At 40.8% G+C, this 15,838-nt stretch overlaps 2 protein-coding genes and 1 long non-coding RNA gene across 8 annotated transcripts in view; 1 reads left to right on the top strand and 2 right to left on the bottom strand.

Annotated features, from left to right (window-relative positions):
- Positions 1–7,996, top strand: part of frmd4a (FERM domain containing 4A) — a 62,023-nt gene extending 54,027 nt beyond the window's left edge. For 2 of the 6 annotated variants that reach the window (XM_062420561.1, XM_062420560.1), the window contains exons 20-25: positions 94–252; positions 567–905; positions 1,005–1,588; positions 3,220–3,322; positions 3,817–3,888; positions 4,385–4,523. In XM_062420561.1, the coding sequence (XP_062276545.1) occupies positions 94–252; positions 567–905; positions 1,005–1,588; positions 3,220–3,322; positions 3,817–3,886 (1,255 nt within the window). In that variant the 3' untranslated portion in view covers positions 3,887–3,888; positions 4,385–4,523. Of the gene's footprint in view, positions 1–93; positions 253–566; positions 906–1,004; positions 1,589–3,219; positions 3,323–3,816; positions 3,889–4,384 lie in introns of all 6 variants that reach the window. The other 4 variants (XM_062420562.1, XM_062420559.1, XM_062420558.1 and 1 more) reach the window with 2 other exon arrangements.
- Positions 7,997–9,531: 1,535 nt separating this feature from the next.
- si:dkey-30c15.13 (uncharacterized protein LOC558731 homolog) lies at positions 9,532–11,552 on the bottom strand. The gene is made up of 7 exons (XM_062421137.1): positions 11,396–11,552; positions 11,081–11,233; positions 10,883–10,993; positions 10,743–10,799; positions 10,554–10,664; positions 10,183–10,329; positions 9,532–9,897 (listed from the first exon to the last, which is right to left on the bottom strand). The coding sequence occupies exons 2-7, from the start codon at positions 11,231–11,233 to the stop codon at positions 9,844–9,846; spliced, it is 633 nt and encodes a 210-aa protein (XP_062277121.1). The 5' UTR covers positions 11,396–11,552; the 3' UTR covers positions 9,532–9,843.
- Positions 11,553–12,242: 690 nt separating this feature from the next.
- On the bottom strand, positions 12,243–13,726 carry LOC133982353 (uncharacterized). Its single transcript, XR_009925327.1, has 2 exons — positions 13,394–13,726; positions 12,243–12,708 (listed from the first exon to the last, which is right to left on the bottom strand). It is a non-coding gene; the product is annotated as an uncharacterized LOC133982353 (long non-coding RNA).
- Positions 13,727–15,838: the final 2,112 nt, after the last annotated feature.

Here is a 15,838-nt window from a genome sequence, read left to right as displayed (position 1 = left end):
TCAACAGCACATCATACATAGATTGCCTATGTGAAAGGAGTATAAATAATCATATTTATTTTAAATAATGCTCTTACTTGCCTCTCTGTCAAGTCACAGGCGTTTCCCAAGCTCCGGCAGTGCTGAAGCAGGGGGGAGTAACTCTCTGCAGAACAGCCCCATCAGGAGCCTTCCTCACTGGAGTTCTCAGTCCAGCATGCCGTCGACCCCAGACCTGAGGACAAGGACCCCACATTACGTACATTCCACTAGGTCAGTCTTTATAATCAGTTGTTTACTTGTTATTCAAGACTTGTGTTACTTTGGCAAACATCACAGATTAGCTGAGGAAATGTTCAGTAATAGCTCCCACTTCTGGTTCTATGTACATGACCACTGGAATGGGCTAAAAGGGCTTCCTCTTCTGTGTTTCCTCAATCTTTCTCTCTTTTTGCATTATCTAAACTAAGTGCAAGTAGGTTTTGTCTTGTATAAAAAATCACTTGGGCCCTTGGCTATTAGATTTACAGTTCCATTTATACTGAAGATCTCTTCAAGCTCAGCCCTTCTCATTCAACATTTTTCAGGTCAGTGGACATCAGTCCCACACGTCTGCACAGTCTCGCTCAGCACTTTAGGAACCGCAGCTCTAGCCTTGAGTCTCAGGGCAAACTGTTGGTGTCAGATGCCGACACACACCCACACACCCTGGGCACACTGGGCAGCCCTGACTTCTTCTTGGGCCCAACACGTAGCTCCAATGGCTCTGACCCATTGGATGACTGCTCATCCTGCACCAGCCAGAGCAGCTCAGAGCATTACTACCCCTCTGGTGGACCCCTGGCCCCTGGCAGCAATCCCAACTACTCTACCCTGGGAGAGGACTCACCTTCCAAAGCGAGGCAGAGGCAGAGGCAAAGGCACAGGTAAGGGTGGAGGGGCAAGAAAAGGCACTTCTTATTTTGTAATAACTCTGTTTAGAAATAAACAGTCCTATAAGGTTGATGCATGTGTTCTATTTCCAGGTCTGCAGGTCATCTGGGGTCCTCTAACTCTGGCTCCATGCCAAACCTGGCTGCTAAGAACGGCTCTGGTGGAGGCTCTGGTGGAGGTGGGATAGGAGGAGGACACCATGGAGTCTACCTCCACAGCCAGAGCCAACCCTCCTCCCAGTACCGCATCAAAGAGTACCCACTGTACGTGGAGGGCAGCCCCAACCCGGTGGTGGTGCGAAGCCTGGAGAGCGATCAGGAGGGCCACTACAGCGTGAAGGCCCAGTTCAAGACCTCTAGCTCCTACACGGCCGGGGGACTGTACAAGGAGGCCTGGGGAGGAGAGGAAGGAGGAGAAGGGAGCGGTCGACTCACGCCGTCCCGCTCCCAGATCGTACGGACTCCGTCATTGGGGCGAGAGGGTGGTGGAGGCGGAGGAGGGGGGAGGGCAGCTGTGTCTGAAGAGTTGCGATGCTGGTACCAGAGGTCGTCAGGGAGCCTGAAGGAAAGAAGTCACTCACATTCAGGATCGACTTCCTCTGAGACAGGGTCACAGCAAGGCACTCTGGGACATGGTCGGGGGAGTCGGGTAGGAACACTCGCCAAGGGCTCACCAGGTGAGTCTTCATCAGTTAACTTTGAACCCATTCTCATCTGAGTAAAGATTAAGAGCAAGTCCTGTGTTCTGGATTAAAGTATATCCCTGTTTATTTAGCTTTTCAGAGGTTTTAATAATAACTGTCCCAATAAAAAAAACACATTGCCCCGTGTGAGGCTCGAACTCACAACCTTCAGATTATGAGACTGACACACTGCATACTGCGCCAACGAGGCCTGTGATGATCTGTTTTTTTTTGTGGCTTCAGTGGCTCTCGAACTATAATGGAAAAGACTAGTAACTGAATTGTAATAATGATTCAGCAGTTGTTTTAAATCTGAAATCAATTCAAAATCAATTTAACATTTACAATAAACAACAGAGATTTGGTCAGGAAAAATATACTGCACTGTGTGAGGCTTTGCAAGATCAAATAATGTAAACTGGCAGAATCTACTGACTCATGTGAGGGTCAAATCCACAAGCTTTAAATTATGTGACAGATATTCTGTCTACTGCACCAACAAAGCTTATGGTTTAGTAATATTATGTGTGTTCAGAGCTCCTAACAATAACTGGGAAAACTCACTGAGTAATTCAACATTTAAATTTAATTTTTAATTAGTTAATTTCTAATTAACAAGAGAATATGGCAAAATCCAGCTGTCCACATTCTGGACTTGTAAGTGAACTCTCAGACTTTGACCATTATATATCAAACTGAACTTTCATTATTTGGGTGAAAATCAACCCTTGCCCATCTCTGCTGCTATAACATGTCAATCCTGGCTTATGCAAAATCTGTGTAAATCAATATCGTATGTCACTAAACCTTCACATTAAAATTAAAATCTGGTTGTTTTGTGAGTCTGTGGATATCTGGACATTTGGATTCAAAGTTGTAGTTGTAGTTGTGCCCCGTGTTGTGCCCCGTGTGAGGCTCAAACTCACGACCTTCAGATTATGAGAATGACGCGCTGCCTACCGCGCCAACGAGGCATAAGCTACACCTGTATTTGTGTATTTTTAAAGGTTGATACAATAACAGCAAAAACAAAACGTCAGTAGGGTCATTCAGCATTTATTATTAAATTGTATTATATTTTAAGTTGATTTAAAAATGTAAATAAAAGACAAACTGCATTTCCTCAGTAAATGTTGGTGTTCACCCTTGCCCGTCTCTATATAACGTAAATGGGTAGACTGGTTATTTTACTATGGGCTATAGACAAACAGAGCTTTTTAGATTTAATTTTGATTTCGTATTTTCAGTTTTATGCATACATATATATACACACCCTATACCTAGGAAAAGACACTGTCTGATGTGAGGCTTGAACTCATGACCTGTAGATTATGAGACTGACACTCTGCCTACTGTGCCACTGAAGCTTGTGTATTATAGGAGCATGTGACTGTTGTGTGGCAGGCAAATGGTCCGTGACACTAAGGCCACATCCCCCTAACCTAATATGTGAAGCATAGTTGAAATTCCTTTGCTCCTCACTTTGTTGTGTCCTCTGCTGTGTTTCTATTATGTGTTTGCTCTGTTCTCTGTATGTGTACATTTATTTACTTGGTCTCTCTTTTGTATCATGCTGCACATGTTGTATCTCATTCAGTAACTCTAACAGTCCGTTTTCCCCGTAGCTGCATCCCCTCACAGCCAGAGGAGTATGACGCCCTCCAGTGAACACGCAGCCACACCCACACCCCCCTGTAGCCCACAGCACATCCTCAACTGGCAGAGCGGGTAAGAGACACACAAATACACAGCGCAACAGGGTGACAGGAACTCTGAAGCCGGTTATGAATTTACATTGATTCAGGACAAACTGCATCTTGGTTCCTCAGCTGTTTTCCTGTCCATCTTTGTCCAAACCTAACTGTAACACGCTCACAGGCTTTCACTGTCTGTTGGATCTGTGTCGGCTGATGTTCTTCTTCACTGTGGAACTAATCCTAGAGGATGATTTTATGTGGTTTTGGGTTATTTTTAAACCTTCTTCGTACTCAAATTATATCTTCATCCTGACTTTTCATCCTATTTTACTGTTTGTTATCTTAATGTTTAACTCACCGCATCTTTGTTCCTTGTTTCCTCACTCTTCTTCCTCTCACCTTATCCTTACGGAAAATTTTCTCACACCCTAATTTTGTCACCTCCTTCACGTTACTCTCTCTTTCTGTACTAACCCTCCTTTCCTTGTGTGTGTGTGTGTGTGTGTGTCCTCTCTCCTGGTTTAGAGGCACAGCAGACAGCTCTCCTACTGAGGACGTCTGTCAGTCTCCCCCTCAGCCCGGCTCTGATGCATAGAGGTACTGTCTGTGGTCTCGGCCTCTCTGTGGTCTAAACATAGAGTGCAACTGTTGGGAAAACACAGCAGCAGCATAACATAGATTTTAGAAGAAAAAAATCCTGGTAGCAAAAATATAATGCGACAGCCAATGTGCCAAATTTACATGCAAGATATTTACGTACATCTGTGGGGGGATGACAATGGGAAGGTTGATAATTTCTTGCTCGTTGATGGTGGAGGTATCTGTCATGTATTCCCTCTCTGGCCGTATCTGTATCTGATCTCTGCATGTGCTCTGCTCCGTGTTCTGACTGTGAGGCTTCACTGTGGCTCATTCCCTACAGAGGGTTTTACTAATGAAAATACTTCACCTTGTGCTGTATGTGTTGTAACAGAGAGCATTCTTTAACAAAAAAAAATCTTATCAGCAGATCAATACTTGAAATCATATAGATGTTAGTATTTGGAATAAATGTACCTTTTTCAGACTGATCCTGGTCTCCTGTCTTCCTCAGGTCTTTCAGTGACAGCTGTTTTCTCAACAGCCCCTTGTGTTCAGAGCTGGCAGATGTGCAGTGGTACGGACACGACAAGGCCAAACCTGGAACCCTGGTCTAAGACCTTCCTATAGGGCCCAGAAAAGTCCCATTGCCCTTTCCACTGTCCCTCACTACTACCCATTGACAACCAACAACCTCATCCATAAGGCCCTACAAAAAACCCTGCCCTGACTGGACATGAGCCTCCCTCCTCCTGAGTCCTGCCCTCTATCCATCCCACCACATCTTTATTACTCTCCTTCTATCACAGTTAAGCTGGACAGGGACACACTCGCTGGGCTCTGACAAGGGCTGTTTTCACAGGACGGACTGAGAGATGCCACCTCAGCTGTTGAACTGTTGCCTTGCAGCACCACAGAGCCCCTTCTTTACTCACCCTCAGCACACACGCAACTGGACATGGTGGAGAAGGTGACGGGGAGAGAGAGCACAGAAATATATTAAACATACAACTCAAACTCAACCATCCCAACGTCGGCCATTCCAAGACCTGTTTCTAATCTCACCTTTGGTCCCCAACCTTATTATATCCAGTGCATTGCACCCAATCAGAGGATACCTGCTGGATTTGAGCCACCAGTTTAAAAAACAATTTCCATGTCCAACTAAACTGTGTTGGATTTCATTACTCCCATCTTGTTATTTGTTTATTTCTCCCTGCATATTTATTTTTTTTTAAAAAGAGAGAAAATGACACAGACTTTTCAAAAAATCTGGATCAACAAATATTTAGATGACAAATTCCTCATCTCAGTTTAACCCACAACCAAAGACAACTACTGGATTGACTGGTCACACCAGGTTCCCCGGGCTGGTGTCCCTGTCAGTCAACTGTATACGAGGGAAATCACAGGGACAATATCAGGATGGGACACTATCTGGGATATCGGCGAGGACTATAGCAATAACAAACATTGTAAAAGCGTATGAACTGGTTTGAATCTACAGAGTGAATAGAAGTAGACATTTTTCCATGTTCTCTGCCTTGTGATGCTTGGAGTAAAGGATCATTAGTGCGTCACAGGAACAATTTAGAGTTGTGGTTAGTGGGTTTGGCACTAAGCTTACTTCAGTGACTTCATCATTCATGTTAATTTAATGTCTTTGGTCTTTACAGAATTTCTTTATCCACAACAGTTTCTGTTGGCCACATTGTGGATTGTGAGGCATAGCCTGCCTGAGCAGGTGTAGGGGGGCTTGGGGTGAACGTTAACATGGCCACATCCAGTCACAATTACTGCAAAATTTCATTTTGGCTGTAATTATGATATTGGAACAAGAAGCTCAGCTTTTACCACTTCATTTTTTTTCACCTGAAAGTAAAACATGATTTGCTGTTGGCGTCAATTATAGTTCGACATTGAAGCCATTCAGTCTATAGTAAATTGTCTTTTCTGTCAGGAATATTTCTCCTTGTCCTGCTCTGTCCGCACCTCTGTAATAGTTCTCCCCATGCTGAGTAACTATCAGTCCCTTTTAACTGTCTGATTTCTTGTCTCCCTGTCCATCTGTCTAGTATTTCAGGAGTATCCAGACTGAACACTTTACTCAGTGTTGGCCAGACCACACACAGACACACATACATACACACAGACACACATACACACACACACACACACACACACACACACACACACACACACACACAGTGAAAGTCCTAACACTTGTATTTACAGGCACACACAAATTTATCCGTGCCAAACATGTAGGTGCTTCACATTTATACTGTAATTCAGCACTGAAAAAGCCACTTCATCAAGCTACAGACACCTCTAAGTCCTCGCCGTCTACAGCCATTGTATAAAACAGCAGCAAAGCAGAGTAGCCATAAGACAGTCCACAGACCCTATAATTTGGCATCATGGGTGGAAGGAATCATTCAGACGTACTTTGTTCTTAAAGCACAACATTAACCGTGTCTGTGAGGGCTGGACCTACACTTCATATGATCTCATTTACTGCTCTCAATAGTTTAATGATGGGTTTTATGAAATTGCATAAAGGCTAGCTAGACAAACACAAGTAAAACCACAAACAAGGTGTCATAGGTTAGCGCTCTTTTTGTAGTATATGGAAACTGATGGATTTCAACTTGACAATAATTACTACCCAACTGTCAGGAAAGACAAGAAGCCATAGCTGAAACAGAGAAAAAATGTCTTATACATTCTAAAATGGAGAGAATTTCTCTCACACACCCCAATCAACAATCAAATGTTCAGAACAGGGTTAGAAAAGCACACCTGGTTTTGTATGAAGGAGGCAGAACTCTGCATGTTTTGGCAAAATCTATTTTCCTTCATCTTCACCTAACTTAAGAATTCATGTTTATCACTGTTTATTTGTTGCACAAAATCTGAATTCATCAGATGTTAACTTTACTCATATCATGTCAGGCTCCACATCTCATTGTTAGAGACTAATGGACATGTTTTTGTTCAGTCTCATAGCAGCATCATGTCTGGATAAGTGGTGTACCATGATTGTGTGGCACTGGAGGACTGGTACGCAAACTACCCTATCCTCTAAAGTGTTCCCTTTATACACTGACTTAAGTTGCCCTAATCAGCCACTTTTTAAGACAATTTTAGTATGAAGGTTTAGACCACTCCCTGCATGGCTGGCTGGCCAAGAGTTATCCAACCATGCACAGTCAAATTTAAGAAATCTTTACCCAGGATTGGAGCTCCCTGGCTCCCATCTCATAGTGTGTTCAAGTCACCTACTAGAGTACAAGTTTGACTTTGCTTTGCTCTCTTAAAGTCTTTGCTCATAGTCTGTGTGCTAAAGACACAATCTCGTGCATGACCTGCCGATCCAGTGACAAATAAAAACCCCAAAGACATAACTCAGCATAACTATGACATTAGTATGTCTCGGTCCATAGTGTTACCCTGCTCCCAGAAAGTCCCATTTTGTGACCTTATGGAAATTTCTGACCTCTGAGCCCAATGTGATGAAGTGTGACATCCCCTCCCTGTGTAGTTCCAAACACACCATATTTTCTCGTCCATAGACGTGTATGAGGTTTTTGTAATACTCCAAGAGAAATGAACTAACTCTTTTATCAGTCTTTTCCTGTATGTACGGCGGGGCACTGTGGTTTTGTGGGGTTTTTGACATTCACATTCATTGTTTTAACAATGTTCCATTTTATATGAACCAGTATTGTTTTGTTTGTTTTGTAGTTCTGACATTGTAACAACCCCTTCAGGTGCTACAGAATGACCAGTTACTGCTTTGTCACGTAGGATCTAGACATCTCTTCATGGTTATCAATAGATTCAATACCAGATGTGCAAAATGAAGCTTATTTTAACAGACAGTTTAATTGTAAAACAGTCCCCTACCAGACAATAGAGCATGTAACTTGATTTTATCAGTTTTGTTCAACTGTAACAATACATTAAACGTGTTGTAGAAAAAATGTGGATTCGATTAAAAAAACTGAATTCCACAGTTAATTTATTCTTTTTTCTATTAAAAAATTTGTATAGTAACTTTACATTTTTCAAAACTGTGTTGTTGGAAACTGATGATGAATTTTCCTGAGATGCTGTGGTGGATCTTGAGATTAAGAAAAATAAATTATTGATGAATGTTCTCAAGATTATGCCTTTGTCTTTTTATTTTTCTATTGTCTTTAAAACAAAAAATTGTCATGTATTCACTCCCAAGTGTCTCACTTCAAATGCCACCACTTCATTGTGCTGAAAGGTCTGCGTATCAGTCAACCTTATCAAAGGGAGTCCCCGCATGTAGTCACCACTTCCACTCCTCCGACACACTCACTCTCTTGTCATCACATCCAGACCTCAGTCACTTCCCTCTTATCCCCTCCCCCTCAAGAAGGAAGAAGTGGATTTCCTGTGGAATCAAAAGGAAGATACACTCCAAACATTAAAGATATTACTCATCACCAACTGCAGACACTAAACAGCTGCACATACTGTAAGCACTTAAGGAGGTTATTTTTTTCATACATTTTGTATTTCATATGGTTAGCTGCCAACTGAACATTCCCTTATTGTGCAAATGCAGCATGGAATCATTCAAGTGTACTGGCAGGAGATGTGGGCTTAGCTACTAAAACTTAACACTCATATATCATGAAATACTAGCTTCACAGGCTTCGAACACAGCCACACACACAGTAATTGTGATGCTTTACCACATAGAAAAGAGGTTTCTACCAGAGCAATCAGTTGTCAGTTTCTGTGAGGACACCCAACCTTGTCATCCTGCTTTCTTTCATTCTCCTTCTGTGTCCGTTTACTAATGAATCACATGTTAGTCTTTGTACTCACTGTGTTCCCATAGCAGCTCTCCCAACCAGGCAACAGCTGGAAGCTGTTAGCCAGACATGCCGTGAGAAACTCACTCCTCTGTGATTTTTTTCTTTTACACTTGTGCATGTTTGTGTGTGTGTGTGTGTGTGTGTGTGTGTGTGTGTGTGTGTGTGTGTGTGTGTGTGTGTGTGTGTGTGCCTGCTTAAGGGGTGGTGTATGACCTTGCTTTATATTTTTAATGAAATCCTCCATCATTTAAATACTCATACACACCACACCCTTCACCGTATGTGTATTCAGTGCACTCTTGGACGTCTGTCTCCTTGGGGCCTGGTTTTAAACCTTGAGAATGAAGACATTTTTTCAACATTAGGACATTTTGTTTGGTCCATCAAGTGATAGTTTTAGGGCCAGGACTTAGTTTTAGACTCAAGGTTAGAATTAGGTTTAGTCCAAGGTAAGGGTAGTAGACATGTTCACTTAGTTAAATGAAAGTATCTGCTCTGAAAATTAGGATCTGTACAAGAATTGAAGAGATCTATGTGTGCTTACTAAAAGAGAACATGAAATCACACTTGCCAATAATTTTGCGTGTTCTCACACAATAAGAGGCCTCCCTGCTCCTGACAATGTTTATATTTGGCATCTGAAGTGAAACAATTCAATCCTCTATTGTTTCATGAACACTGGGGATTGATCGGTTTCAGAATGAACTACAACATAAAAAAACACAAGAAATGCTACCATCTACTGTTGACCACAGAGCAGTACTGCAGGAAAAAAGGAAACCGTTTATTACCACGCTGTTAATGGTTTACTTTTAATATGTCAAATGAACAGAATATAACAATCAACCACAAAAATTTGCTGACATACTTCTTCATTATGTGTGAGTAAGTGAATTTCAAGTTTTTTGAGAATCCTAAAGGGGAAGTGATACTGAGTCACTTGTCATGTGATATCCTAAAGATTTTTTTAAATAGTTGATACAGACATTGGTCAATAACAGTAACTGACTTTACAAAAATAGGAGTGCATCGAGTGGCTCTACTCCAGGCCGCAAGTATTTTTTAATTGATATATACAGTACAGTGACTCTAAATGGATATTTCAGGTTGTTAAGGTTCACAGACTATATTCCACCTGTTCCAGCAGAGGCTCATTGGTGTCATCTGGATCCTGTGCCGAAAACAGAGCAAGAAAACATTCATATCTCATTAAATCCAACAAATTACACTGAATGTCATGTTATGTAATTGTGGCATTTCTGATTTATTTCACTGGAAGTGTGATTAAAGAGCAAGACCCCACAAAACATTTCAACATCCATCATCACCCAAAATCAGCTAACACAGTTAACTGTATTCCTGACTATACAAACCAGAAATCTTTTGAAATGGAAATGCCCAAAACACTCAAGTTCACAGTGAACTTGAGTTCACCCCCCTATCCTGCCATATTTACCTGTGAGATGCGGCTGTATGCTTGAATATGGGGAGAACTGTAGCGACGCAGGCCTCTCCAGGACAGGAAGAGTGTGTAGACTGAGAGCAGCAAACACAGTGCAGTGAATGCTATGGAGGTCCCCTTCGCAACAATTGAACCGGCACGCTAGTGGTAAGGAGTCAATAGGAGGACAGTTCACACACAGCTAAGAAAGTATTAATTTATGGCACACATTCACTATACAAAACTAGACACTGAATAAAGCTTTTCATAATACTTACAAATGTACTGTCTGTACATACGGGTGGATCCTTTGAGAAAAGAATCTCTTTATTATATATCTATTTTATAAATTAATGTAAATATAATTTATAAAAATGAAGAATTACCTGTTGGTTTGTGTTTAGTGCAGCTGGTTGTTGAGAAATTAGGCTGATGGCCAGAATAGCAGAGAATCCAAACAGTAGACTAAAGAGGTTCAGACTAACCAGCGTGATGATCTGTTCAAAATTAATGCATAATTAGTTGCTGATGTAAGCAAAAATGTTGCATTAGAAACTAATACATAAACCATTTACCTTTAATTTATTAGCTTTTCTCTGAACCTCTATTGTCAGACACCCAGCAGCCACATACTGTAACAAAACAAACAGTTATAACCCAGACTTTGACACCTGAGATGACTGAAAGATTTGTACTATTACTGATATGGACTCACAAATAGGCTTGACCACACAGGTGTTGTCATAGAGACAGCGCAGTTGTAGCTCACACATGCATGAGTGACTGTGGTTAGTATGCAAGCTAAGGCACTGAGGATCTGCCCCACCTGAGGGAAAACATATGGTAAGATGCCAGGCAGACAAAAAAAAAAGCGACAAACAGTTTGAACAAATGCAACAAAGCAGAATCTCACCCCAGTGACTAAAAGTCTGGTGTTAACCACAGTGCCGAACCAACGATGAATCCTCACATTGCATAGGGCTTTATTATTGGTAGCCGTGGTCAGTGGGTGGGTCTCCTTAAAATACACCTGATATAGACCCTCCTGAAACATATTCTCCGTCATCTGTTGAAAAAGACAACAAGGTAACTTGTAGGAAAACAAACCAGATGTTGAAAAAGCCTCATCCATATATTACTCCTGCGTGGAAATCAGTCAAACACACATAACTTTGACTCAGATTTCATACTTGATTTTATTCTACTGTATGTCAGTTTTGTTGCTTACCTTCCCCACAGGTTGTAAAGATTTAACTTATTTATCCACAGGCCCTCATATCAAAAGAAAATGTCATGTAACTAAAATAAAAAACATTAGAGATCAGTCTCACTGCTGCTGTCATTCTTTAGTGCAGTCAGTTCAGTGGGGTCAAAGTTTGCATGAGTTGGTTGATAGTGAAAGGTTTAAGTCCACTCTGAAGTAAGTGATTCATGGACAATGTTGGTCACAACTAAAAGATCTTATCAGCTTGTAGACAAGGCGTACCATGTCATTTGAGCACTGGTTTCATTTTTGAGCTGGGTTCAGATTATATTTTCTTTCCTAGTTCTATAACCCAATCTCACTTTCTCTCTCTCTAAAGCCATATCTTTTAAACATAACACTTCATCACACCATCATTTGTATGGAATGAGACCCAAAACACAAAGTTTATATAAAAATGACACAACTTCATTGAGTTTACCAAGAGAAACAAACTTAATTTGTGAAACACAGCCTTAACACACTCTTTTATAAGTATGTAAAATGACAATAAAAATAAATGAAAGAAAAACCCCATTATAAAATATAACGAACAAAAGCAAACAGTTACAAAACCATGTTAAACATATTAAACAGCAACACTGCTTGTGACAACCAGTATTTTATATAATTTTGAAATTCCTTCAGAGTCCTGTGACTGTCAAAGATACAGTAAACTGTACAGAATATCATATCTTTGTCTCATCTTATTTATATAGCAATAGAAAGAGATACTGTACTTACAGATAATATGACCAAGTAAGAGAATACAAATAGGAAAAAAGGACATGACCTAAGATTGAGCTTTGAGGAACTCCACATTATATGCTGATCAAGGAAAGAGTAGCCTTTATTCTCAGTTGTAATTGAATGTCTCATTTGCACAGCCAGCAACCTACACACCAAACAATCACTTTTCCACATACTGTCCACTGTAACATTTATGTGAATCAGCTTTGAATTAGGCATAACTGAGAATTCCAGTAACCTATGTGACTGAAGTTGTTGCTTAATATCATTACTGAGAGAATGATGTATACTTTTATTTATGCAATTACATTTTGGCAGGAAAGATGAGCAATACTATTATTACATCATGGAAACAATCACAAAGTAAGCTTTGGACACATATACAATTAAATATGACGACTACCAAGTCTGAAAAAACAGAAAGCACAGCAGAAAGAGGTCATACAAAACTGTGGGAAGATAGACAGAAATTTGGCTAATTTATAAATGTCATGTTACACCGCAGGATGGTTATCCAGCCCACTGTGGAGTTGACTCAGGTCATATTCCTGCAAATAAATACATAAATAAAAAGATTTAAAAAATGAACCATTTCAAACACTAACACAAATATGATATAAAATAAGTATTATTATATGAGTAACATCATAAAAATGTGTCTCTTTTCGCATTACTCATTGGGTTTAAGTTTCAGAGTAATCAGGGTAATCTAATGTAATCATTACCACAGCATGTCAGCTGTATGTGTGTGTGTGTGTGTGTGTGTGTGTGTGTGTGTGTGTGTGTGTGTGTGTGTGTGTGTGTGTGTGTGCTTGTGTGCGTGTGTGCTTGCGTGTGTGCGTGCGTGCTAGTGCGTGCGTCTGTGTGTGTTTCACCTGATTTGCCCTCCCTGTCTTCTGTCTTATCTGATTCTTAATGCATCGCTAACACAGTATCGCCAACCAATCAATTCCCACATTGTTAAATAATTTAATCCACTGCCTTGCTATGAATCACAGTAAGTAACTTGTTGAGTAACTTCTGGCCTTTTGCATTCATGGCATTTAAAAAAAAAATCCTATAGGAGGTCAAATTAGTCCAGGTAAAACAAAGCGAGGATTGTACAACTTCAATCCCTGTCCTGTGTAGACAGATAGACTACTTCTATAAATCAATTTAAGCAAACAACATAGACTGTCAGCAGAGATGTCCTGTTGTCATAATGTCACAATGTCACAATTTTACGTCTATTACCCTAAATCTCTACTCCTCTCTACCCCCTTCTGCTCGTCTTCACCTCCTCCCTCCTCATTGTAATAGAAGATGTTGTCTCTGGGTTCATCTTCAAGAAGAGGGGCGGCTGTGGCTCAGGAGGTAGAGCGGTCGTCCTCCAATTGGAAGGTTCGATTCCCGGCTCCTCCAGTCTACATGTCGATGTGTCTTTGGGCAAGACTTAACCCCTAATTGCTCCCGTTGCTGTGCCAACGGTGTATGAATGCGAGTGAATGGTTAGCTTCCTCCTGATGTGCAGGTTGGCACCCTGCGTGGTAGCTGCCTGCCATCAGTGTATGAATGTGTGTGAATGGGGTGAATGAGTTGTAGTGTAAAGCGCTTTGAGTGGTCGAAAAGACTAGAAAGGCGCGATATAAGTCAAAGGCGATTCTGGGGGTGGGCTGGGGTGGCCGGGGCCACCCCTGAAAGCTCATTGGCCACCCCTGTGGCCACCCCAGATCTGATAGGTAGTTGGTCAAGTTCGTCGACACAAGAAACAAGAGAAATGCTGTCAATCAATGATGACAGCTGATCAACTGATTTAGGGCCAGTTTTACATTTTTAACTAACACAGTAATGGTCGTACTGAGGCTGTGAGAACTGATTTCTGCTCAGCGGACGTTTGGCCATGCAGGTCAGTTGACCAATGAGATGAGCGCGCTGCACCTGCTGCTGGTCCGTGAAACAGGAGGACGGTCACAGTGACAACGTCAACAATGCAACAACGATAAAGACTTGATTGAGAGGTATGGTAATTTAATGTTTAGTTATATCGTATTTCCCTCTGAATGTGTAGGAAAACTTTATCCAGCACTAAGTAGCAGCTAAAAGACGAACTACACTACACTAGCTAACTTAGCAGCCTGCCAACCAAGTTAAGCATTTAACGTTAGCGTTTTGTTTTTTTAATTGTTATTTGGATACTGCCATGAAATATGAAACGATGTTTTCTGGACTGAAGACTGAGGGTGTTTTTTGCAGATGTGTGTGTTCAATAGAGCTAATGTTATATTTTTGGCCAACCAGTGTGTGAAATATAGTGTGACAGTCTAGATTTAAGTAGCTATAACAGAACAAGCTGTGACTTATTTATTTGTTCCATTCAAATGCCACAAATGCTTGAGATGCAATATCTGTTAATTGTGTTATTAAAAGTGAGTGGGAAGAGTGGTAGTTATGTAAAAATATAACTTTGTAGATCCTATAAATAGACATAATTAGGCACATTGTTGACACCTCCTTTCTTTTTGACATTTTAATGGAGTCAAAGCGGTTATTTAAGGGGTTCCAGAGCCCCACGAACACCTGTATTTTTGCACACTGATACTAACCCAATCTGACAATGATCCTGCTTGGCGTTTGTAGTTATAGCTATTACTTCAAAGTGAATTGACTGATTGAGTGATTGAATTACATTTCCCCCAGGGATATTAAGAGAATATGAAGAGAAGCAGAGATATTAAGAGCTTCTTCTTCAAAAAAGAAAAGAATCAGAGCCAGCCACAGCTTCTACAAGCAGCAGTGAAAAGGCCCAGTCAAGTCAGCAGCACTACAGCAGTAGTGATGAAGAGCAGCCAGCTCCCCCTGCACAGGATGGTAAGTCATGCTTGGATAGTTTGAATTTACCATGTAGGCTCACATTCAAGTTGTTTGTCACTCCACTTATACAATTACAACAGTCTGAAACATCACTACACCAGAACAATAGTTAAAAAGGTTGTAAAACACAGAAGAACAATAATAAAATGTGCATAATACATAAATACACACACACGTATGTATGTATGTACATATGTATGATTGTGTGAGTGTAAAAAAAATATATATATATATTTAGTAAAGCAAACACAGGTAACAATACAGGTCAAAGGAGCTGATGACTACTCTAATCTAACTTGTGAAGAGATGAGGACTTTAATCCACTACAAAGAAATGGCTCTTAGAAAATGTGTACCCTATTCTGAACATAATTACTGATTAAAAATAGACATGTTAAAATAACCAGATATACTTGAGGACTGTGATAGGTGGAAATGGAATTTAAAAAATGACTTTTTAAAGAATATATTTTTTTACCAGCATAAACACCTTTATTTGACAGTGACGAGGCAGGAAATCATGGGAGAGAGAGAGGGGATGTGACATGCAGCAAAGGACAGGGATTCGAACCGCAGTTGGCTGCGTACGTATACGTATTAAACTTCGCTATGCCATGGCCAGCCCGCACTAGCTTTGTGTCCCATCTCGGCCACCCCAGTAAAAATGTATTTACCTCCATTTACCATTTACCTCCTTCTCTGACCTCCTCCTTCTTCTCAGCAACAACAGTAGCAACAAACACCACACATACAGTATTCCAATAAAACTGAATGGTGCATAAGGATTGAGACAGGGATTATCTGTCAAAAGTGAGATTATTCTTTGTTT

Source organism: Scomber scombrus, chromosome 6, assembly GCF_963691925.1.
Source record: "Scomber scombrus chromosome 6, fScoSco1.1, whole genome shotgun sequence".
In the NCBI taxonomy this organism is placed as follows: domain Eukaryota; kingdom Metazoa; phylum Chordata; class Actinopteri; order Scombriformes; family Scombridae; genus Scomber; species Scomber scombrus.
The sequence above is the reverse complement of the archived record's forward strand: the minus strand, read 5'-3'. Positions and strand labels throughout refer to the sequence as shown.